Source organism: Hypanus sabinus, chromosome 10 (genome assembly GCF_030144855.1).
Source record: "Hypanus sabinus isolate sHypSab1 chromosome 10, sHypSab1.hap1, whole genome shotgun sequence".
In the NCBI taxonomy this organism is placed as follows: Eukaryota; Metazoa; Chordata; class Chondrichthyes; order Myliobatiformes; family Dasyatidae; genus Hypanus; species Hypanus sabinus.
In genome coordinates, this window is record NC_082715.1 from 108,797,164 (window position 1) to 108,819,732 (window position 22,569).

A 22,569-nucleotide genomic window follows, 5' to 3' on the forward strand; every position below is an offset into this window, starting at 1 on the left:
GTCGGTGTGTGTCAGTGCGGTGACGGTCGGTGTGTGTCAGTGCGGGTGACGGTCGGTGACGGTCAGTGCGGTGACGGTCGGTATGTGTCAGTGCGGTGACGGTCAGTGTGTGTCAGTGCGGTGACGGTCGGTGTGTGTCAGTGCGGTGACAGTCAGTGTGTGTCAGTGTGGTGACGGTCAGTGTGTGTCAGTGTGGTGACGGTCGGTGTGTGTCAGTGCGGTGACGGTCGGTGTGTGTCAGTGTGGTGACGGTCAGTGCGGTGACGGTCGGTGTGTGTCAGTGTGGTGACGGTCAGTGTGTGTCAGTGTGTGTCAGTGCGGTGACGGTCAGTGTGTGTCAGTGTGGTGACGGTCGGTGTGTGTCAGTGCGGTGACGGTCAGTGTGTGTCAGTGTGAGACGGTCGGTGTGTGTCAGTGTGGTGACGGTCGGTGTGGTGACGGTCAGTGTGTGTCAGTGCGGTGACGGTCAGTGTGGTGACGGTCAGTGTGTGTCAGTGTGGTGACGGTCGGTGTGTGTCAGTGCGGTGACGGTCGGTGTGTGTCAGTGCGGTGACGGTCAGTGTGTGTCAGTGTGGGACGGTCAGTGTGTGTCAGTGCGGTGACGGTCGGTGTGTGTCAGTGCGGTGACGGTCGGTGTGTGTCAGTGTGGTGACGGTCAGTGTGGTGACGGTCAGTGTGTGTCAGTGCGGTGACGGTCAGTGTGGTGACGGTCGGTGTGTGTCAGTGCGGTGACGGTCGGTGTGTGTCAGTGTGGTGACGGTCAGTGTGGTGACGGTCAGTGTGTGTCAGTGCGGTGACGGTCGGTGTGGTGACGGTCGGTGTGTGTCAGTGTGGTGATGGTCAGTGTGGTGACGGTCGGTGTGTGTCAGTGCGGTGACGGTCGGTGTGTGTCAGTGCGGTGGCGGTCGGTGTGTGTCAGTGTGGTGACGGTCAGAGTGGTGACGGGCGGTGTGTGTCAGTGTGGTGACGGTCAGTGCGGGTGACGGTCGGTCAGTGTGTGTCAGTGTGGTGACGGTCGGTGTGTGTCAGTGCGGTGACGGTCGGTGTGTGTCAGTGCGGTGACGGTCAGTGTGGTGACGGTCAGTGCGGTGACGGTCGGTGTGTGTCAGTGCGGTGACGGTCGGTGTGTGTCAGTGTGGTGACGGTCAGTGTGGTGACGGTCAGTGTGGGACGGTCAGTGTGGTGACGGTCAGTGTGGTGACGGTCGGTGTGTGTCAGTGTGGTGACGGTCAGTGCGGTGCCGGTCGGTGTGTGTCAGTGTGGTGACGGTCGGTGTGTGTCAGTGTGGTGACGGTCAGAGTGGTGACGGGCGGTGTGTGTCAGTGTGGTGACGGTCGGTGTGTGTCAGTGCGGTGGCGGTCGGTGTGTGTCAGTGCGGTGGCGGTCGGTGTGTGTCAGTGTGGTGACGGTCAGAGTGGTGACGGGCGGTGTGTGTCAGTGTGGTGACGGTCAGTGCGGTGACGGTCGGTCAGTGTGTGTCAGTGTGGTGACGGTCGGTGTGTGTCAGTGCGGTGACGGTCGGTGTGTGTCAGTGCGGTGACGGTCAGTGTGGTGACGGTCAGTGCGGTGACGGTCGGTGTGTGTCAGTGCGGTGACGGTCGGTGTGTGTCAGTGTGGTGACGGTCAGTGTGGTGACGGTCAGTGTGGGACGGTCAGTGTGGTGACGGTCAGTGTGGTGACGGTCGGTGTGTGTCAGTGTGGTGACGGTCAGTGCGGTGCCGGTCGGTGTGTGTCAGTGTGGTGACGGGCGGTGTGTGTCAGTGCGGTGACGGTCGGTGTGTGTCAGTGCGGTGACGGTCGGTGTGTGTCAGTGCGGTGACGGTCGGTGTGTGTCAGTGCGGTGACGGTCAGTGTGGTGACGGTCGGTGTGGTGACGGTCAGTGCGGTGACGGTCGGTGTGTGTCAGTGTGGTGACGGTCAGTGTGTGTCAGTGTGGTGACGGTCAGTGCGGTGACGGTCGGTGTGTGTCAGTGCGGTGACGGTCGGTGTGTGTCAGTGCGGTGACGGTCGGTGTGTGTCAGTGCGGTGACGGTCGGTGTGTGTCAGTGCAGTGACGGTCGGTGTGTGTCAGTGCAGTGACGGTCGGTGTGTGTCAGTGCGGTGACGGTCGGTGTGTGTCAGTGCGGTGACGGTCAGTGTGGTGACGGTCAGTGCGGTGACGGTCGGTGTGTGTCAGTGTGGTGACGGTCGGTGTGTGTCAGTGCGGTGACGGTCGGTGTGTGTCAGTGCGGTGACGGTCAGTGTGGTGACGGTCAGTGCGGTGACGGTCGGTGTGTGTCAGTGTGGTGACGGTCGGTGTGTGTCAGTGTGGTGACGGTCGGTGTGTGTCAGTGTGGTGACGGTCGGTGTGTGTCAGTGTGGTGACGGTCGGTGTTTGTCAGTGCGGTGACGGTCAGTGCGGTGACGGTCGGTGTGTGTCAGTGCGGTGACGGTCGGTGTGTGTCAGTGTGGTGACGGTCAGTGCGGTGACGGTCGGTGTGTGTCAGTGCGGTGACGGTCGGTGTGTGTCAGTGCGGTGACGGTCGGTGTGTGTCAGTGCGGTGACGGTCAGTGTGGTGACGGTCAGTGCGGTGACGGTCGGTGTGTGTCAGTGCGGTGACGGTCGGTGTGTGTCAGTGCGGTGACGGTCAGTGTGGTGACGGTCAGTGCGGTGACGGTCGGTGTGTGTCAGTGCGGTGACGGTCAGTGTGTGTCAGTGCGGTGACGGTCAGTGTGGGACGGTCAGTGTGGTGACGGTCGGTGTGTGTCAGTGCGGTGACGGTCGGTGTGTGTCAGTGCGGTGACGGTCGGTGTGTGTCAGTGCGGTGACGGTCGGTGTGTGTCAGTGTGGTGACGGTCGGTGTGGGACGGTCAGTGTGGTGACGGTCGGTGTGTGTCAGTGCGGTGACGGTCAGTGTGGTGACGGTCGGTGTGTGTCAGTGTGGTGACGGTCGGTGTGTGTCAGTGTGGTGACGGTCGGTGTGTGTCAGTGCGGTGACGGTCGGTGTGTGTCAGTGCGGTGACGGTCGGTGTGTGTCAGTGCGGTGACGGTCGGTGTGTGTCAGTGCGGTGACGGTCGGTGTGTGTCAGTGCGGTGACGGTCGGTGTGTGTCAGTGCGGTGACGGTCGGTGTGTGTCAGTGCGGTGACGGTCGGTGTGTGTCAGTGCGGTGACGGTCGGTGTGTGTCAGTGCGGTGACGGTCGGTGTGTGTCAGTGCGGTGACGGTCGGTGTGTGTCAGTGCGGTGACGGTCGGTGTGTGTCAGTGCGGTGACGGTCGGTGTGTGTCAGTGCGGTGACGGTCAGTGTGTGTCAGTGTGGGACGGTCAGTGTGGTGACGGTCGGTGCGGTGACGGTCGGTGTGTGTCAGTGCGGTGACGGTCGGTGTGTGTCAGTGCGGTGACGGTCGGTGTGTGTCAGTGCGGTGACGGTCGGGGGGGGGGGGGGGGGGGGGGGGGGGGGGGGGGGGGGGGGGGGGGGGGGGGGGGGGGGGGGGGGGGGGGGGGGGGGGGGGGGGGGGGGGGGGGGGGGGGGGGGGGGGGGGGGGGGGGGGGGGGGGGGGGGGGGGGGGGGGGGGGGGGGGGGGGGGGGGGGGGGGGGGGGGGGGGGGGGGGGGGGGGGGGGGGGGGGGGGGGGGGGGGGGGGGGGGGGGGGGGGGGGGGGGGGGGGGGGGGGGGGGGGGGGGGGGGGGTGTGTGTCAGTGCGGTGACGGTCGGTGTGTGTCAGTGCGGTGACGGTCGGTGTGTGTCAGTGCGGTGACGGTCAGTGCGGTGACGGTCGGTATGTGTCAGTGCGGTGACGGTCAGTGTGTGTCAGTGCGGTGACGGTCGGTGTGTGTCAGTGCGGTGACGGTCAGTGTGGTGACGGTCGGTGTGTGTCAGTGCGGTGACGGTCAGTGTGTGTCAGTGTGAGACGGTCGGTGTGTGTCAGTGTGGTGACGGTCGGTGTGGTGACGGTCAGTGTGTGTCAGTGCGGTGACGGTCAGTGTGGTGACGGTCAGTGTGTGTCAGTGTGGTGACGGTCGGTGTGTGTCAGTGCGGTGACGGTCGGTGTGTGTCAGTGCGGTGACGGTCAGTGTGTGTCAGTGTGGGACGGTCAGTGTGTGTCAGTGCGGTGACGGTCGGTGTGTGTCAGTGCGGTGACGGTCGGTGTGTGTCAGTGTGGTGACGGTCAGTGTGGTGACGGTCAGTGTGTGTCAGTGCGGTGACGGTCAGTGTGGTGACGGTCGGTGTGTGTCAGTGCGGTGACGGTCGGTGTGTGTCAGTGTGGTGACGGTCAGTGTGGTGACGGTCAGTGTGTGTCAGTGCGGTGACGGTCGGTGTGGTGACGGTCGGTGTGTGTCAGTGTGGTGACGGTCAGTGTGGTGACGGTCGGTGTGTGTCAGTGCGGTGACGGTCGGTGTGTGTCAGTGCGGTGGCGGTCGGTGTGTGTCAGTGTGGTGACGGTCAGTGTGGTGACGGTCAGTGCGGTGACGGTCGGTGTGTGTCAGTGCGGTGACGGTCGGTGTGTGTCAGTGCGGTGACGGTCAGTGTGGTGACGGTCAGTGCGGTGACGGTCGGTGTGTGTCAGTGTGGTGACGGTCAGTGTGGTGACGGTCGGTGTGTGTCAGTGTGGTGACGGTCGGTGTGTGTCAGTGCGGTGACGGTCGGTGTGTGTCAGTGCGGTGACGGTCGGTGTGTGTCAGTGTGGTGACGGTCAGTGTGGTGACGGTCAGTGTGTGTCAGTGCGGTGACGGTGTTTGTCAGTGCGGTGACGGTCGGTGTGTGTCAGTGCAGTGACGGTGTTTGTCAGTGCGGTGACGGTGGTGACGGTCAGTGTGTGTCAGTGCGGTGACAGTGTGGGACGGTCAGTGTGGTGACGGTTGGTGTGTGTCAGTGCGGTGACGGTCGGTGTGGTGACGGTCAGTGTGTGTCAGTGCGGTGACGGTCGGTGTGTGTCAGTGCGGTGACGGTCAGTGTGTGTCAGTGTGGTGACGGTCGGTGTGTGTCAGTGTGGTGACGGTCAGTGTGGTGACGGTCGGTGTGTGACAGTGTGGGACGGTCAGTGCGGTGACGGTCAGTGTGTGTCAGTGCGGTGACGGTCGGTGTGGTGACGGTCGGTGTGTGTCAGTGCGGTGACGGTCGGTGTGTGTCAGTGTGGTGACGGTCAGTGTGTGTCAGTGTGGTGACGGTCAGTGTGGTGACGGTCGGTGTGTGACAGTGTGGGACGGTCAGTGCGGTGACGGTCAGTGTGTGTCAGTGCGGTGACGGTCGGTGTGGTGACGGTCGGTGTGTGTCAGTGCGGTGACGGTCGGTGTGTGTCGGTGCGGTGACGGTCGGTGTGTGTCAGTGTGGTGACGGTCGGTGTGTGTCAGTGCGGTGACGGTCAGTGTGTGTCAGTGCGGTGACGGTCGGTGTGGTGACGGTCGGTGTGTGTCAGTGCGGTGACGGTCGGTGTGTGACAGTGTGGGACGGTCAGTGCGGTGACGGTCAGTGTGTGTCAGTGCGGTGACGGTCGGTGTGGTGACGGTCGGTGTGTGTCAGTGCGGTGACGGTCGGTGTGTGTCAGTGCGGTGACGGTCGGTGTGTGACAGTGTGGGACGGTCAGTGCGGTGACGGTCAGTGTGTGTCAGTGCGGTGACGGTCAGTGTGTGTCAGTGCGGTGACGGTCGGTGTGTGTCAGTGCGGTGACGGTCAGTGTGTGTCAGTGCGGTGACGGTCGGTGTGTGTCAGTGTGGTGACGGTCGGTGTGTGTCAGTGCGGTGACGGTCGGTGTGTGTCAGTGCGGTGACGGTCAGTGTGTGTCAGTGCGGTGACGGTCGGTGTGGTGACGGTCGGTGTGTGTCAGTGCGGTGACGGTCGGTGTGTGTCAGTGCGGTGACGGTGGTGACGGTCGGTGTGTGTCAGTGCGGTGACGGTCGGTGTGTGTCAGTGTGGTGACGGTCAGTGCGGTGACGGTCAGTGCGGTGACGGTCGGTGTGTGTCAGTGCGGTGACGGTCGGTGTGTGTCAGTGTGGTGACGGTCGGTGTGTGTCAGTGCGGTGACGGTCGGTGTGTGTCAGTGCGGTGACGGTCAGTGTGTGTCAGTGTGGTGACGGTCGGTGTGGTGACGGTCGGTGTGTGTCAGTGCGGTGACGGTCGGTGTGTGACAGTGTGGGACGGTCAGTGCGGTGACGGTCAGTGTGTGTCAGTGCGGTGACGGTCGGTGTGGTGACGGTCGGTGTGTGTCAGTGCGGTGACGGTCGGTGTGTGTCAGTGTGGTGACGGTCAGTGTGTGTCAGTGCGGTGACGGTCGGTGTGTGTCAGTGCGGTGACGGTCGGTGTGTGTCAGTGCGGTGACGGTCAGTGTGTGTCAATGTGGGACTGTCAGTGTGGGACGGTCAGTGTGTGAGCCAAGACAGTATGGAGTAAGACCAGAGGACCATAAGACACAGGAGCAGAATTAGGTCGCTTGGCCCATCGAGTCTGCTCCATTATTCCATCATGGCTGATCTATTACCCCTCTCAACCCTATTCTCCTGCTTTCACCCCATAACCTTTGACGCCCTGACTAATCAAGAACCTGTCAACCTCCACGCAACATCCATAAAATACTGGAGGAGCTCAGCAGGCCAGACATGGGAAAGGGTAGACAGTGGACATTTCAAGCCAAATCTCTTTATCAGGACTGGAGAAAAAAGATGAGGAGCATCCTCATTTTTAATCCAGTCTTGATGAAAGGTCTCAGACTGAAACATCAACTGTACACTTTCCCATTGGTGCTACCTGGCCTGCTGAGTTCCTCCGATATTTTGTGTGTGTTGCTTTGGATTTCCAGCATCAGCAGATTTTCTCCTGTTTGTAATAGACGTGTCAGCCTCCGTGACTCCATAACAATGAATTCCCCAAATTCATCACTCTCTGGCTAAAAATGTTCTTGCTCATCTCCGTTTAAAATGGACGGCCCTCAATAATTAGGCTGTGCCCTCCAGTCTGGACTTTCCCACTGTAGGAAATATCCTCTCCAAGTCCATTCTATCCAGGCCTTTCAATATTCGATAGGTTTCAATGAGGTCTCCCCTCATTCTTCTGAATTCCAATGAGTACAGGCCCAGAGCCATCAAGAGCTGCTCACACATTAACTGTTTCATTCCCAGGATCATTCTCATGAACCTCCTCTGGATCTTCTCCACCGTCTGCACATCTTTTCTTAGAGAAAGGGCCAAAACCTGCTCACAGAACTCCAAGTGTGCTCTCACCAATGTCTTCTAAAGCCTGAGCATTACATCCTTGCAGTTATATTTTAGACCTCTGTAAATGAATGCGATCACTGCATTTGCTTTCCTCACCACTGACTCGACCTACGAGTTAGCCTTTAGGATATCCTGCATGATGACTCCCAAGTCCCATTGCACCTCTGAATTTTGAATTTTCTCCCCGTTTAGAAGATGGTCTCTGCCTTTATTGCTTTTACCAATGTGCATGACCATACAAACCCCACACTGTAATCCATCTGCCACTTCTTTGCCCATTCTTGCAATCTGTCCAAGTCCTTCTGCACACATCCTGCTTCCTCACCACAAATGCCCCTCCACCTACCGTCCGCAAACTTGGTCACAAAGCCATCAATTCCTTTATCCAAATCATTGATGTATAACATGAAAAGAAGCAGTACCAACACCTGTGGCACACCACTAGTCACTGGCAGCTAACCAGTAAAGGCCCCCTTTATTCTCACTCTTTGCCTCCTGCCAGTCTCCAGTCTTCTATCCATGATAGTATCTTACCTGTAATACCATGAGCAGCGCCTTGTCAAACGCCTTCGGAAAATCCAAACAGATATCATCCACTGACTCTCCTTTGTCTATCCCGCCTGTTATTTCCTCAAAGGATTCCAACGGATTTGTCAGACAAGATTTCCCCGTAAGGAAGCCATGCTGACTTTGGCCTATTTTGTCAAGTGCCTCCAGGTACCCTGAGACCCCATCCTTAATGAGGATGGCTCTACCATCTTGCCAACCACTGAAGTCAGGCTAACTGGTCTATAATTTCCTTTCTTCTGCCTCCCTGCCCTCGCGAAGAGTTGAGTGACGTGCAGTTTTCCAGCCCTCCAGAACCATTCCACAATTATTGAAAGATCATCAGTAAAGCTTCCCCAATCTCTTCAGCCACCTCTTTCAGAACCCTGGGATGCAGTCCATCTGGTCCAGGGACTTACAGTGGTGCTGGAAAGTTCGTGAGCCCTGTAAAATTTTCTCTATTTCTGGATAAATATGACTTGAAATGTGATCATATCTTAATGTAAATTCTAAAACTAGATAAAGAGTACCCAATTAAATAAATAACAAAAAAAGCATTGTACTTGTTCATTTATTTATTGAGGAAAATTATCCAATACTACATGAATTTGTTGGAAAAAGTATGTGAACCTTTGCATTCAGTAACTGGTGTGAACCTGGGTTGTGGAGGTGCCCTGTTAGCAACCTGACTTTGTGTGCGTTTTTATAGAACAGGGCACCTCCACAACCCACACCTCCAATCTCATCTCATTGATTGGAACGCCTGACTCCAAATGGCTTTTGTAGAGGGCATTTCCCCAGAGTTTCACATACTTTTCCAACAAATATGTATAATATTAGATCATTTTTCTCAATAAATAAATGAACAGGTGTAATGTTTTGTGTTATTTCTTTAATTGGGTTCTCTTTATCTAGTTTTAGGACTTGCATCTGTCATATTTGTGCAGAAATAGAGAAAATTCTACAGGGTTCTCAAGCCTTCAGACACCAGATATATCCGAAAAACCTTTTGAAATCCGCTTTGATATTATTGACTCGCTTGCCTTTCATATTTCATCTTTTCTCTCCTTATGCTGTTTTTAGTTACCTTCTGTTGGCTTTTAAAGCTTTGCAATCCTTTACCTTCCCACTAATCTTTGCTCTATTATATGCCCTCTCTTTTGCTCTTATGTTGTCCTTGAATTCCCTCATCGGCCACAGTTGCCTCATTCTCCCTCAAGAATACTTTTGTTCTTTGAGATGTATCTATATTGCACCTTCCAAATTGCTCTCAGAAACTCCAGCCTTTGCTGTCCTGCCATCATCCCTGCCAGTGTCCCCTTCCAATCAACTTTGGCCAGCTCCTCTCTCATGCCTCTGTAATCCCCTTTACTCCACTGTTATACTGAAATCTCTGATTTTAGCTTCTCATGACCATTGTGACACTGGTCTGCATGTGACAGTCTGTGTTGTGACCTGGGTCTATGGATGATGGTCTGCGTGTGACAGTCTGTGTTGTGACCTGGGTCTATGTATGATGGTCTGCGTGTGACGTTCTGTGTTGTGAGACGGTCTCTTGTAAAGGACTGTGTTGTGACCTGGGTCTGCAGGTGATGGTCTGCATTGTGACCTACGTCTCTGTGTTGTGACCCGTCCCCAGGCCCAGCGTGTTGGCTGCATGGTGAAGCACACAGCCACCCACTTGTTGAACGCGGCCCTGCACCGGGTACTGGGAGCACAGACTGAGCAGCGAGGTTCACACATCACCGCCGATAGGCTGAGGCTCGACATCAGTGTCAAGGTAGGTCCCTGCCAGTTCCGGGAGATTCACTTGGTCTCCTCCAGGACCTGCCTTCTTCTAGCAACCATTTCCCATTCCAGTCTCACCTCCACTCCTGGCAACCAGTTGCCCCTTTTGCCCCTCCTGTGCAACTTGATCCTGCCCAAGCAACCGTACTACCTGGTGACCAATCCCCCACTCCTGTCAGCAGCCATTCCCTCCTCCGGCAGCCGTACCCTCAGTAACATCCACCTGTCCAGATCACCCCCACCGTAATCCCTACTCATTCCATCCCATTCCATCCTGACAACTGACCATCGCTGTCCCTGGAATTGTACTCTCCGACCCCTGGGCCAGTTTTAACCCTTTCTGTGCCTCTCCCCAGAGACCAATCACGGACTCCCAGCTGGGGGAGCTGGAGGCCATGTTGCAGGAGCTGATCCAGAGGGATGAGGAAGTCTTCACTGCCAAACTGCCTTTGAGCCGGGCCCTGGGCATCCAGGGGCTGCGTACCATTGATGAGGTGAGTCTGAACCTGCTCCGTCATCACTGTCCCTCTGCGACTGGGAGGAGAACGGGAAAATGTAGAACAATACAGCGCACTGCAGTCCTTGGTGTCTGTACTGAACATGACTAATCCTACATCCAACTGCACAATGTCTGTTTCCTTGCATCCCCCACCAGCTTGCCTCCTGTCTCAATACATCCAAAATGTCATTATCATTGTCTGCTTGCTCCACCTCCCCGGTAACTGGTTATTTCACTCTCTGTATAAAAATACTTGCCTCATAATTTTACAGCAAACAGGTTTGTTTCCCGTAAACCTGTGCCCTCCGCTATTTGACATTTCCACACTAGGGGAAAAGGCTCTACGCTATCTGTGGCTTCTCACGATTTTACAACCTTCTATCTGGTCTCCACTCGGCATCCAACACTGCAGAAAACTACCCAAGCTTGTCCAACTTTTCCTTGTAGCTAATATTCACTAATTCAGGCGGCAACCCTATTAACCTCTTCTGTGCCTCTCCAAATCCTTCCTTTCCGTGATTCCGGGTTTCAATCATAACGATCTCTTAGGAATGCGGCAAGGAAGCAAGGTGTGAGTGGTCAGGCTTTGGCTCATCTGGTGTGGGCGAGAACAGCTGGATGCTGTAAGTTTTTTCTCTTTCTTTGTCTATTTGTACATAGCTAATGCAGTGAGAATGGGTCCAGAGTTAGTGGTATGTTCATTGTGTGAGACATTGGAACTACGGGACCTCATAACCTCATCTGTATGAAGTGCATTGAACTGCAGCTTCTTAAGGACTGTGTTAAGGAACTGGAGCTTGAGTTGCAGCCCGATGACCTTCAGCTCATAGAGGAGAATGAGGAGGTGCGGATTGCTAGGAGCTACATGGAGGTAGTCACCCCAAAGTTGCAGCTGGCTTGTGAAAAGGGCAATGTTATGATAGTCAGGTAGATTTGGAAAATCATGTTGCTGCTGGATCCCAAGGGATGAAATTTGTAGAATGCCTATGAGGTTTTTTAGAGCAGCTTGTGGCTGAGGCACTTAGGGAAAGCCATTTCTAGATAGGGTGTTGTGTAATGAACATCATTTGATTAGGGAGCTTAAGGTAAAGAAACCTCTAGGAGGCAGTGATGGTAATATGATAGAATTCACACGGCAGTCTGAAAGGGAGAAGATGAAGTCAGATGTATCGGTACTCCAGTGGAGTAAAGTGAATTACAGAGGTGTGAGAGAGGAGCGGGCCAAAACTGGTTGGAAGTGGACACTAACAGGGACAATAGCTGGAATTTCTGGGAGCAATTTGGAATGCCCAGGGTAGATTTATCCTAAAGATGTAGTATTCTAAAGGGAGGATGACATGACTGTGGCTGATGGGAAGTCAAAGCCAGGGTCTGAAGCAAAAGAGAGGGCATATGTTAGAGCAAAAATTAGTGAGAAATTCGAGGATTGGGAAGCTTTTAAAATCCAAAAGAAGGCAACTAAAAAGCCATTGGGAGAGAAAAGATGAAATATGAAGTTAAGGTAGCCAATAATACAAAAGAGGATACCAAAAGTTTTTTTTTCAGATATATAAAGAGTAAAAGAGAAGCTAGAATGAATATTGGACTTCTAGAAAATGACACTAGAGGGGTAGGAATGGGGCCAAAGAAAACGATCTTGAGATATTTTGCAGAATGCCAGATACTCAAGTGTGTCAGGAAGCAGAAAAGAACATTGTTGCTTTTATTAAAGAGAAGGTTCTTCAGAAGCTCAAAGTTCTGAAGGTACACAAGTCACCCTGGGGTTCTGAAAGAGATTGTGGAGGCATTAGTAACGATCCTTCAAGAATCACTAGATTCTGAAATGGTTCCAGAGGACTGGAAAACTGCAAATGTCACTCCACTCTTCAAGAAGGGAGAGAGGCAGAAGAAAGGAAATTGTAGGTCGGTTTGCCTGATCTCACTAGTTGGAAAGATATTGTAGTCTATTATTAAGAATGAGGTTTTGGAGACACATTACAAAATATGCCAAAGTCAGCAAGGTTTCCTTAAGGGGAAATCTTACCTGACAGATCTGTTGGAATTCTTTAAAGAAATAGCAGACAGGATAGACAAAGCAGAGTCAGTGGATGTGGTGTACTTGGATTTTCAGAAGGCCATTGACAAGGTGCTTCACAAGAGGCTACTTAGCAAGATAAGAGCCCATGGTGTTCCAGAAAAGATAGAAGGTTGGCTGACTGGCCGGAGGCAAAGAGTGGGGGAAAGGGGGGCCTTTTCTGGTTGACTGCTGGTAATTAGTAGTGTTACGCAGGGGTCAATGTTCGGACCGCTTTTCACATAATATGTCAATGATTTGGATGATAGAATTGATGGCCTTGTGGCCAAGTTTGCAGATGATACAAAGAGATGTGAAGGGGCAGGTAGTGTTGAAGAAACGGGGTCTGCAAAAGGATTTAGATGGGAGAATGGGCAAAGAAGTGGCAGATGGAATATAATATAGGGAAGTGTATGGTCATGTACATTAGTAAAAAGAATAAAGATGTGGATTATTTTCTAAACGAGGAGAAAATTCAAAAATCAGAAGCGCAGAGGGACTTGGGAGTCATCATGCAGGATTTCCTAAAGGTTAACTTGCAGGTTGTGTCGGTGGTGAGGAAGGCAAATAGGCCATTACATTAATTTCAAGAGGACTGGAATATAACAGTAAGGATGTAATGGTGAGTCGATATAAGGTATTGGTCAGACCATACGGAGTATTGTGAGCATCTTTGGGTATCTTATCTAAGAAAAGATGTGTTGACATTGGAGAGGGTTCAGAGGGGCTTCACAAGATTGATTCCAGGATTGAAAGGGTTAATGTATGAGGGCCATTTGATGGCTCTGGGCCTGTACTTGCTGGACTTTAGCAAATTGAGGGGGATCTCATTGAAAGGCCTAGATCAGGGGTTTCCAGCCATGGACCCCTATCATTAATTGAGGGGTCCAGGGCCCCCAAGTTGGGAACCCCTGGCCTAGATTGGGTGGAGGTGCAGAAGGTGCTTCCTATTGGGGGGGGGGGGGGGGTTGGTCTAGGAGCAGAGAGCAGAGCCTCAGAGTAGAGGGATGTCCATTTAGGACAGAAATGAGGGTGAATTTCTTTACCCAGAGGTTAGTGAATCTGTGGAATTCGTGGGAGGCCAAGTCTTTAGCTATATTTAAAGTGGATGTTGATATGTTTTGATTAGTTGGGAGCGTCAAAGCTTACAGGGTGAAGGCAAGAGAATAGGGTTGAGAGAGATAATAAATTTGCCATGATGGAATAGCAGAGAACTCGATGGGCCAAACAAGCTAACTCTATTCTTATATCTTATGATTTATAAAGAGGCGTCCAAACTGTGCACAACCATCAAAATGTTGGTTAATCAAAATGTAATGCAGCTCTGTCAACTTTCATACTCAGTGCCCCAACCAATGGAGCCAAGTGCTCTCAATGCCTGCTTCACCATCTTTTCTGCCTGTGTTAAGTTACAGACCTGCACTCCAATATCACTCTATGCATCACAGCTTCTCAAGATCCTGCCATTTTCCTCTTCCGTTTCACATCCCACACTTGATTGGATTAAGCTTCATCTGTCCTTGTTCCAGTCTGATCCATAACCTCCAGAATCCTTTGGCAATCTTTGTATGCTACACAAATCTGCCAAATGTTGCTGAAGCTGGAAATGTACTAATCAGTCCACTAACATTTTCACCCAAGTCATTTATCAACACAGATCCCAGCTCTGATCCTGCAGGACACCACTGGTCATTGACCGGTACCCACATCTCCCACAGTGACTCTCCCTTGGTACCGCTCCTCCCACAGTGTTTACTCTCCCTCGGTACCACCCCTCCCACAGTGTGACTCTCCCTCGGTACCACCCCTCCTGCAGTGCGACTCTCCCTCAGTACCGACCCTCCCTCGGTACCGCCCCTCCCGCAGTGCGAGTCTCCCACGGTACCACCCTTCCCGCGGTGCGACTCTCCCTCAGTACCGCCCCTCCCTCGGTGCGACTCTCCCTCGGTACCACCCCTCCTGCAGTGCGACTCTCCCTCAGTACCGACCCTCCCTCGGTACCGCCCCTCCCGCAGTGCGAGTCTCCCACGGTACCACCCTTCCCGCGGTGCGACTCTCCCTCAGTACCGCCCCTCCCTCGGTGCGACTCTCCCTCGGTACCGCCCCTCCCGCGGTGCGAGTCTCCCTCGGTACCACCCGTCCTGCGGTACGACTCTCCCTCGGTACCGCCCCTCCCGCGGTGCGAGTCTCCCTCGGTACCGCCCCTCCCACAGTGCGACTCTCCCTCGGTACCACCCGTCCCGCGGTACGACTCTCCCTCGGTACCGCCCCTCCCGCGGTACGACTCTCCCTCGGTACCGCCCCTCCCGCGGTGCGAGTCTCCCTCGGTACCACCCGTCCCGCGGTACGACTCTCCCTCGGTACCGCCTCTCCCTCGGTACCACCCCTCCCGCAGTGCGAGTCTCCCTCGGTACCGCCCCTCCCACAGTGCGACTCTCCCTTGGTACCACCCGTCCCGCGGTACGACTCTCCCTCGGTACCGCCCTCCCGCGGTACGACTCTCCCTCGGTACCGCCCCTCCCGCGGTGCGAGTCTCCCTCGGTACCACCCGTCCCGCGGTACGACTCTCCCTCGGTACCGCCTCTCCCTCGGTACCGCCCCTCCCGCAGTGTGACTCTCCCTCGGTACCGCCCCTCCCGCAGTGCGAGTCTCCCTCAGTACCGTCCCTCCCACGGTGCGACTCTCCCTCAGTACCGTCCCTCCCACGGTGCGACTCTCCCTCAGTACCGTCCCTCCCACGGTGCGACTCTCCCTCAGTACCGCCCCTCCCGCAGTGCGACTCTCCCTCGGTACCGCCCCTCCCGCAGTGCGAGTCTCCCTCAGTACCGTCCCTCCCACGGTGCGACTCTCCCTCAGTACCGTCCCTCCCACGGTGCGACTCTCCCTCAGTGTGTATGCTGTGAGAAGGGTTTGGCTTCTGTTTCTGTGACAGATTTACCCGGACCCTGTGCGAGTTGTCTCCATTGGAATCCCTGTAGAACAGTTGCAGACCTCAGACAACACCCACTCTGTGGAGCTCTGCTGTGGAACGCAAGTATTAACCTCTGTAATCCGCCCCTTCCTGGGAAATAGGTGCACAGTGCAGAGGGGCTTCACTCTCTGGGAGTGTGAGTGACAGAGAGTCTATCTAACCCTGGGGTATGTAATACGGCATTGGAAAGGGGGCTTCCCTCCGTGTCTGACCCCGGGAGTGTGTGATGGGACAGTGTATAGGGAGCCCCACTCTGTGTCTGACCCTGGGAGTGTGTGATGGGACAGTGTATAGGGAGCCCCACTCTGTGTCTGACCCCAGGAGTGTGTGATGGGACAGTGTATAGGGAGCCCCACTCTGTGCCTGACCCTGGGAGTGTGTGATGAGACAGTATATAAGGAGCCCCACTCTGTGCCTGACCCTGGGAGTGTGTGATGGGACAGTGTATAGGGAGCCCCACTCTGTGTCTGACCCCAGGAGTGTGTGATGGGACAGTGTATAGGGAGCCCCACTCTGTGTCTGACCCCAGGAGTGTGTGATGAGACAGTGTATAGGGAGCCCCACTCTGTGTCTGACCCTGGGAGTGTGTGATGAGACAGTATATAGGGAGCCCCACTCTGTGTCTGAGTCTAGGAGTGTATGATGGGACAGTATATAGGGAGCCCCACTCTGTGTCTGACCCTGGGAGTGTGTGATGGAACAGTACAGAGGGAGCTTCCCTCCATGTCTGACGTCGGGAGTGTGTGATGGACAGTGTAGAAGTGGTTGTGCCATGCACTTTGTGTCCTTAATAAATGCCTTTCCTTTGTGCAGACACTTGTTACGGACGGGACTGATTCAGGACCTGGCTATTGTCTCTGAGAGGCAGCTGGGAAAGGGAGTCAGCCGACTGATCGCTGTGACGGGGCAGGAAGCCAAGCAGGTGAGTGGGAAGTTCAAACCAGGTATATGGGGCAAGAGTGGTGGGTGTCTGGAATGGGCTGCCAGGGGTGGTGGTGCAGTTAAGTTTTTAAAGACTCTTAGATAGGCACATTAACGTGCAGAGAATGGAGGGATGTGGGCCATATGCCGGTGGCAGGGTCTGTGCCTGTGTTCTATGTCCTATCAAAGATGATGGTCTGCACTCTCCTCCTTCCCCAGCCAGAGTTCAGCTGAGGTCTAGGAGTGGGGAAACTTTCTCAGACCACAGAGCACTTCCTTGGCCATAGAGAATGCATACAGACTGGGACAGGAGAAGTTAACACTGGCAAAATAACGTAACACCTGTGGGGAGAGGGGATCTGGAATAAAAGTTGGGTCCCTAAAGCAGAACAGACCGTTCTGATAGCCACACGGAACTTACTTCCCTCGAGCTCTGTTCAGCCGGAGGGTTGCAGAGTGTCCAGGCTGCAGCAGTGACACAAGCTCAGTTTCCCTGCGCCTCCTCTGCCCCACTCATCATGTCCTTCATCTCTGCATTTCACAGCCTTTAATCTCCCATCGTTCTTTCCCTGTAAATGCCCTCTGGGTGACTTCAACTACAACTTATTCCCTCCCTTTCAGAGATGTTCCCCTAGCCCTAGCCTCTAACTCTTACTCCTGTTCCCACTTCTGAAGGATCCCAGTCCTGAAACATGTTAATGTCTCCGCCTGTGCACAGACCTGCTAAGCACCCAGCATTTACAGTTGATGTTCTGGAGATACTTTCATTGTCATGTTTGCTGCTGGTTGGCAGTGTGGTTGTGTGGAAGGTACAGACACCCTGAGGTTGAGTGAATGGGTGGAATACTGTGGTTGAGAGGTTTGAAGTAGCTGGTGATTGGTAAGTGTTGGGTGTCTGGGGGGAGAAACACTCACAGAACGCAGTAACAGTCTCGGCCCGAAATGTTTTGTTCCCCTGCTGAGTTCCTCCAGCATTTTGTGTGTTTCTCCAGATGTGCAGCACCTCCGGGGTCTCTGTTGCACGGAAGGACCTGGGTGTACAAGGTTCAGCAAGCACTGAGGCAAGGAGAGGGAAAGCAGTCCGTATCTGTTTGTCTGGGTCGACATGTCTAAAACTAGAAGGCATGCGTTTAAGATGAAGGGGGTTTAGGTTCAACGGAGATACCCAGGGAAGGTTTTCTTTTAGAGTGCTGGATGCCTGGAAGGCTCTGCTAGGAAATGTGGAGAGAAACATTAATGAGGTGAATACAAGGCTCTGGGATTCAGCCTATGTGCAGAGAATGGAGAGATATGGACACTGTGTAACAGCAAGGGACTGATTTACTTGGAGATGTGATTCGGTTGGCCTTTGATGGTGTATGTACGAGTTGAGGGGTCTCACTCCAGTCACATTGGGCACTGCTGAGACAACATCATACAGTGCAAGAGTCTCCTTCCCCAAGCAAGGGTGCACTGAGGGTTTATCAGAAGGGTTCTGGTGTGAGAGAATTGCCCGTGAGAGATTAAATGGACTGAGCCTATTAAATGGAATGAGAGAATGGGACCAGAGTGATCATTTTCCCAGCTGAGGTGTCCACAGTCACAGTCTCAGGGTGATGAGTCGGCCATTCAGCACTGAGATGAGGACTCTCTGTGCGGAAGGCGGAACAGGAAAGCACAGCAGACACTGAATTAAACTGGTAATGACTGAACTAATTCCTACTGCTATCATAGAGTCTCTATTCCCCATTCTCTGCACATTCGTGTGTCTACCTGAGCCCCTTAAATGCCTCCATGATATCTGTCCTATCAGCTTACAGAGACCCGTGCACATATGACAGAGATATTGAGGGGATCTTGGGAAGTGAGGAATTGGACTGGGTGACCAGGGACAGCTTAGGGGAGCAGCCTCCTGTTCTTTTTACTGCTCTCTTTATGCAGTTAATAAAGAAGTTGTTGCTTGCTGCTGAATCCCAGTGATTATCTTCTTGTGTTTGTGCCCACAGGCTCGAGTGATGAGCAGTGCCCTGTTCGAGGAGGTGGACTCCCTGTCGGCACAGGCACAAGGCATCCCCAAATCACTGGGGGATGCCCGCAGGCTTGGCAAGGACATCGGCCGGCTGACTGATGTGAGAACTTTCCTCAGTACACAGTGCGACCCTCCCTCCATACTGCCCCTCCCACAGTGTGACTCTCCCTCACTACAGCACACCTACAATGTGATGTTCCCTCAGTACTGCCCCTCCCAGTCTGACCCTCCCTCCGGACCGCCCCTCCCACAGTGTGACTCTCCCTCCGTACCGCCCCTCCCACAGTGTGACTCTCCCTCACTACAGCACACCTACAATGTGATGTTCCCTCAGTACTGCCCCTCCCAGTCTGACCCTCCCTCCGTACCGCCCCTCCCACAGTGTGACTCTCCCTCAGTACCGCCCCTCCCACAGTGTGACTCTCCCTCAGTACCGCCCCTCCCACAGTGTGACTCTCCCTCAGTACCGCCCCTCCCACAGTGCAACCCTCCCTCCGGACCGCCCCTCCCACAGTGTGACTCTCCCTCAGTACCGCCCCTCCCACAGTGTGACTCTCCCTCAGTACCGCCCCTCCCACAGTGCAACCCTCCCTCCGTACCGCCCCTCCCACAGTGTGACTCTCCCTCACTACAGCACACCTACAATGTGATGTTCCCTCAGTACTGCCCCTCCCAGTGTGACCCTCCCTCCGTACCGCCCCTCCCACAGTGTGACTCTCCCTCAGTAATGCTCCTCTCAGTAATCACACCTCGCTCAGTGAGACACTCTCCCTCTGGCCCCCGCCCCCCCCCCGGACTCTGACTGCGTTCCGTTCCGCAGGTGGTGGATGGAGCAATGCTCCCACAGAGGGAACGCCGGCAGCTCCAGCACCGGCTCCGTGCCCTGCAGCGAGCCGCCAACACCCGCACTCGCAAGCTGGAGGAGCAAGAGGTGAGTGAGCTTGGGCCAGGGGCGACGGTACAGCAGGGTCAGAACCAGTATTGGGTTTATTGTCACTGATGTTAGTCATGAAGCCTGTTGTTTTGTGGCAGCAGTACAACACAGGCAGAACAAATTACAATCTACATAAAAATTAATGACTCATGGAATAATGAGGTAGTGTGTATGGGTTCATGGACTGTTCAGAAATCTGATGGTGTAGGGAAAAAGCCATTCCTTAATTGTTGACTGTGGGTCTTTAGCCTCCTACCCTGCTGGTAGAAATGAGTGGAGAGATGCTGAAGGTCCTCAAAGATGAATGCCTCCTCCTTTTGAAGATGTGCCTGATGATGCGAAGTCTTGTGCCTGTGATGGAGCTGGCCAAGTCTACAACCCTCTGTAGCTTCTTTTAGACCATAGGACAGAGGAACAGAATCCCTTCGTGCCCTGACTGATTAAGAATTCATCAGCCTTTGCCTTAAAAATACCCAGTGGCTTGGCCTCTACATCCACCTGTAGCAATGAATTCCACAGCTTCACCACAATCCTCGTCTCCATTCTAAATGGACTTCCCTCTAGCCTGAGGTTGTGTGCTCTGGTCTTAGACTCTCCCATCAGGGAAACATCCTCTCCACCTCCACCCTGTCTAGGCCTTTCAATATTCGATATGTTTCAATGAAAGCCCCCTCCACACCCCATTCTTCTGAACTCTAGACAGTACAGGCTCAGAGCCATCAAACACCCCTCAAATGATAAGTCTTTTGATCCCAGGATCATTTTCCTGAATCTCCTTTGAACCCTCCCTGATGTCAGCACATCCTTTCTTAGATAGGGGGCCCAGACCTGCTCACAATACTCCAAGTGGGACATCACCAAAGCTCAAACACTCTACTGTGGAACACCACTAGTAACCAGCAGTCAACAGCAAAAGCCTCCCTTTATTCCCACTCTTTGCCTCCTGGCAATCAGTCAGTAAGTACTCTATCCATGCTAGAATCCTTTCTGTAATACCACGGGCCTCTCAACCTTGTCAAAGGCCTTCTGAAAATCCAAGTACACAACATCCACTGATTCTCCTTTGTCTGTCCTGCTTGTTATTTCTTCAAAGAATTCCAACAGATTTGTCAGGCAGAGGTTTCCCTTAAGGAAACCATGTTGACTACGGCCTGTTTTGTCATGTGCCTCCAGGTACCCCGTAAACACATCCTTAGCAAACGACTCCCAACATTTTCCCAGCCACTCAGGTCAGGCTAACTGACGTATAATTTCCTTTTTCCTACCTCTCCCTTTTTGAAGAGTAGAATGACAGTTCTCTGGAATCACGCCAGAATCAATTGATTCTTGAAAGATCTTTACTAATATCTCTTCAGCCATCTACCTCTTTCAGAACCCTGGGGTGTAGTTCATTTGGTTCAGGTGACTTAACTACTTTCAGCCCTTTCAACATCTCAAGCACTATTTCCTTAGTAATGGCAACTACACTCACTTCTGCTCTCTGCCACACTGCTGCTAGTATTTTCTGAAGAGAAGACTGATGCAAAATACTTAAGTTCATCTGCAATTTCTTTGCTGGCTATTGCTATCTATCCAGCATTATTTTCCAGCTGTCATCTACTTTCACGTCTCTTTTACACTTTATATATCTGAAGAAACTTTTGATATCATCTTTAGTATTATTGGCACAGTCCATCTTTTCCTTCTTTATAACTATTTTTAGTTGCTTCCTGTTGGTTTTAAAAAGCTTTCGAATCCTGTAATTTCCACTAATTTTTGCTCCATTTCCTTTGGCTTTTATGTTGTCTTTGGCCACCCTGCCTTTAGAACACTTCTTCTTTGAGATGCATCTATCCCGTGCCTTTTGAATTACTCCCAGAGACTCCAGCCATTGCTGTGCTGCCATCACCCTTTCCAGTCAACTTTGGCCAGCTTCTCTCTCATAGATTCATAGAAAAGTACAGCACAGAAGCAGGATTTTGGCCTATCTAGTCTGCACCAAACAACAACTGACCCAGCACCGATCGCTGTGGCACATCACCAGTCACAAGCCTCCAGTTAGAAAAGCAACTGTCTATTACCACAGTCTGGCTTCTCCCAGAAAGCCAATGTCTAATCTAATTTACTACCTGATCTTGAATGTCAAGTGACTGAACCTTCCTGACCAACCTCCCATGCAGGACATTGTCAAATGACTTACTGAAGTCAATGGAGACAACATCCATTGCCTTGCCTTCATCCACTTTCCAGAAAAAATCTGTAAGATTGGTTAGATATGACCTACCATTTACAAAGTCATGCTGACTAATCTTAATCAGTCCATGGCTATCCAAATACTTAGATATCCTGTCCCTTAGAATACCTTCCAATAACTTCCCCACTACCGATGTCAGGCTGACTGGCCTATAGTTTCCTGGTTTATTTTTAGAGCCTTTCTTGAACAGGGGAACAATATTCATTATCCTCCAAACCTCTGGTTCCTCACCCATCACTAAGGATGATTTAAATATCTTTGATAGGCCCCAGCAATTTCTGCACTTGCCTCCTTGTCAGGCCCTGGTGATTTATCCACCCTAATTTGCCTCAGGACAGCAAACACCACCTCCTCTGTAATCTGTTCAGGCTCCATGAAAATTGATGCAGCTTTGTCTTACTTTTATAGATTCTGTGTCAGTCTCCTGAGTACAGATGTAATAGAAAAATTAACATCTCCTGTCTGTTTTGGCTCCACACGTGGATTACCATTCTGATCTCCAAAATCAGTCAAATTTGCCCCTTGAAATCCTTTTGCTCTTAACATATCTGTAGAATTCCTTAGGATTCTCCTTCACCTTGTCTACTAGGGCAATCCCATGCCTTTGTTTAGCCCTCTTGATTTTTTTCTTAAGTATTCTCTTGCATTTCCAAACCTCCATAAGAACTTCATCTCTTCCTACCTGCCATACATATCCTTTATTTTTCTTAACCAGGGCCTCAATATCTCTTGAAAACCAAGGTTCTCTACACCTGTTATCTTTATCTTATACTATGACAGGCTTTGTACTCTCAGAAATTCACCTTTGAAGGTCTCCCATTTACCCAGTATATTTTTGCCAGAAAACTGCCTATCCCTATCCACACTTGCCAAATCCTTTTTGATAGCATCAAAATGGGCTTTTCTCCAAGTTAGAATCTTGACCTGCAGACCAGACCTATCCTTTTGCGTATTTACTTTGAAACTAATGGCATTGTGATCACTAGATGCAAAGTGTCTCCCTACGCAAACTTCTGTTACCTACCCTGTCTCAGTCCCTAATAGCAGATCAAGTATCACGTGCTCTCACATTGGGACTTCTATGTAGTGAGCAAGGAAACCTTTCCTAACAAACTCTATCCCATCTAGTCCTTGTACAGTATGGAAGTCTCAGTCAGTATGTGGAATGTTAATATCACCTACCATAAACAACCTGATGTTTGTTACAGCAGTCTGCGATCTCTCTGCAAATTTGTTTTTCTAAATCCGTTGAACTGTTGAGTGGTCTGTAATATAGCCCCATTAATGTGACCATAACTTTCTTATTTATCAGTTCCACCCATAACGTTTCACTGGCCGAGTTCTCCAGTCTGTCCTGACTGAGCACTGTCTTGACACCCAGTACAGAATAGCTGATCCCCTAGTGGGCTCGAGCATGAGTTGCTTTAA

General features: G+C 52.7%; 1 protein-coding gene across 7 annotated transcripts in view; it reads left to right on the top strand.

Annotated features, from left to right (window-relative positions):
- The window catches only part of aars2 (alanyl-tRNA synthetase 2, mitochondrial (putative)), a 91,070-nt gene that overhangs the window by 62,625 nt on the left and 5,876 nt on the right, over nt 1–22,569 (top strand). For all 7 annotated transcript variants that reach the window (XM_059982570.1, XM_059982573.1, XM_059982568.1 and 4 more), the window contains 6 exons: nt 9,374–9,514; nt 9,879–10,016; nt 15,007–15,104; nt 15,859–15,967; nt 17,952–18,074; nt 18,795–18,905. In XM_059982570.1, coding sequence (XP_059838553.1) covers nt 9,374–9,514; nt 9,879–10,016; nt 15,007–15,104; nt 15,859–15,967; nt 17,952–18,074; nt 18,795–18,905 — 720 coding nt within the window. The remainder of the gene's footprint in view (nt 1–9,373; nt 9,515–9,878; nt 10,017–15,006; nt 15,105–15,858; nt 15,968–17,951; nt 18,075–18,794; nt 18,906–22,569) is intronic.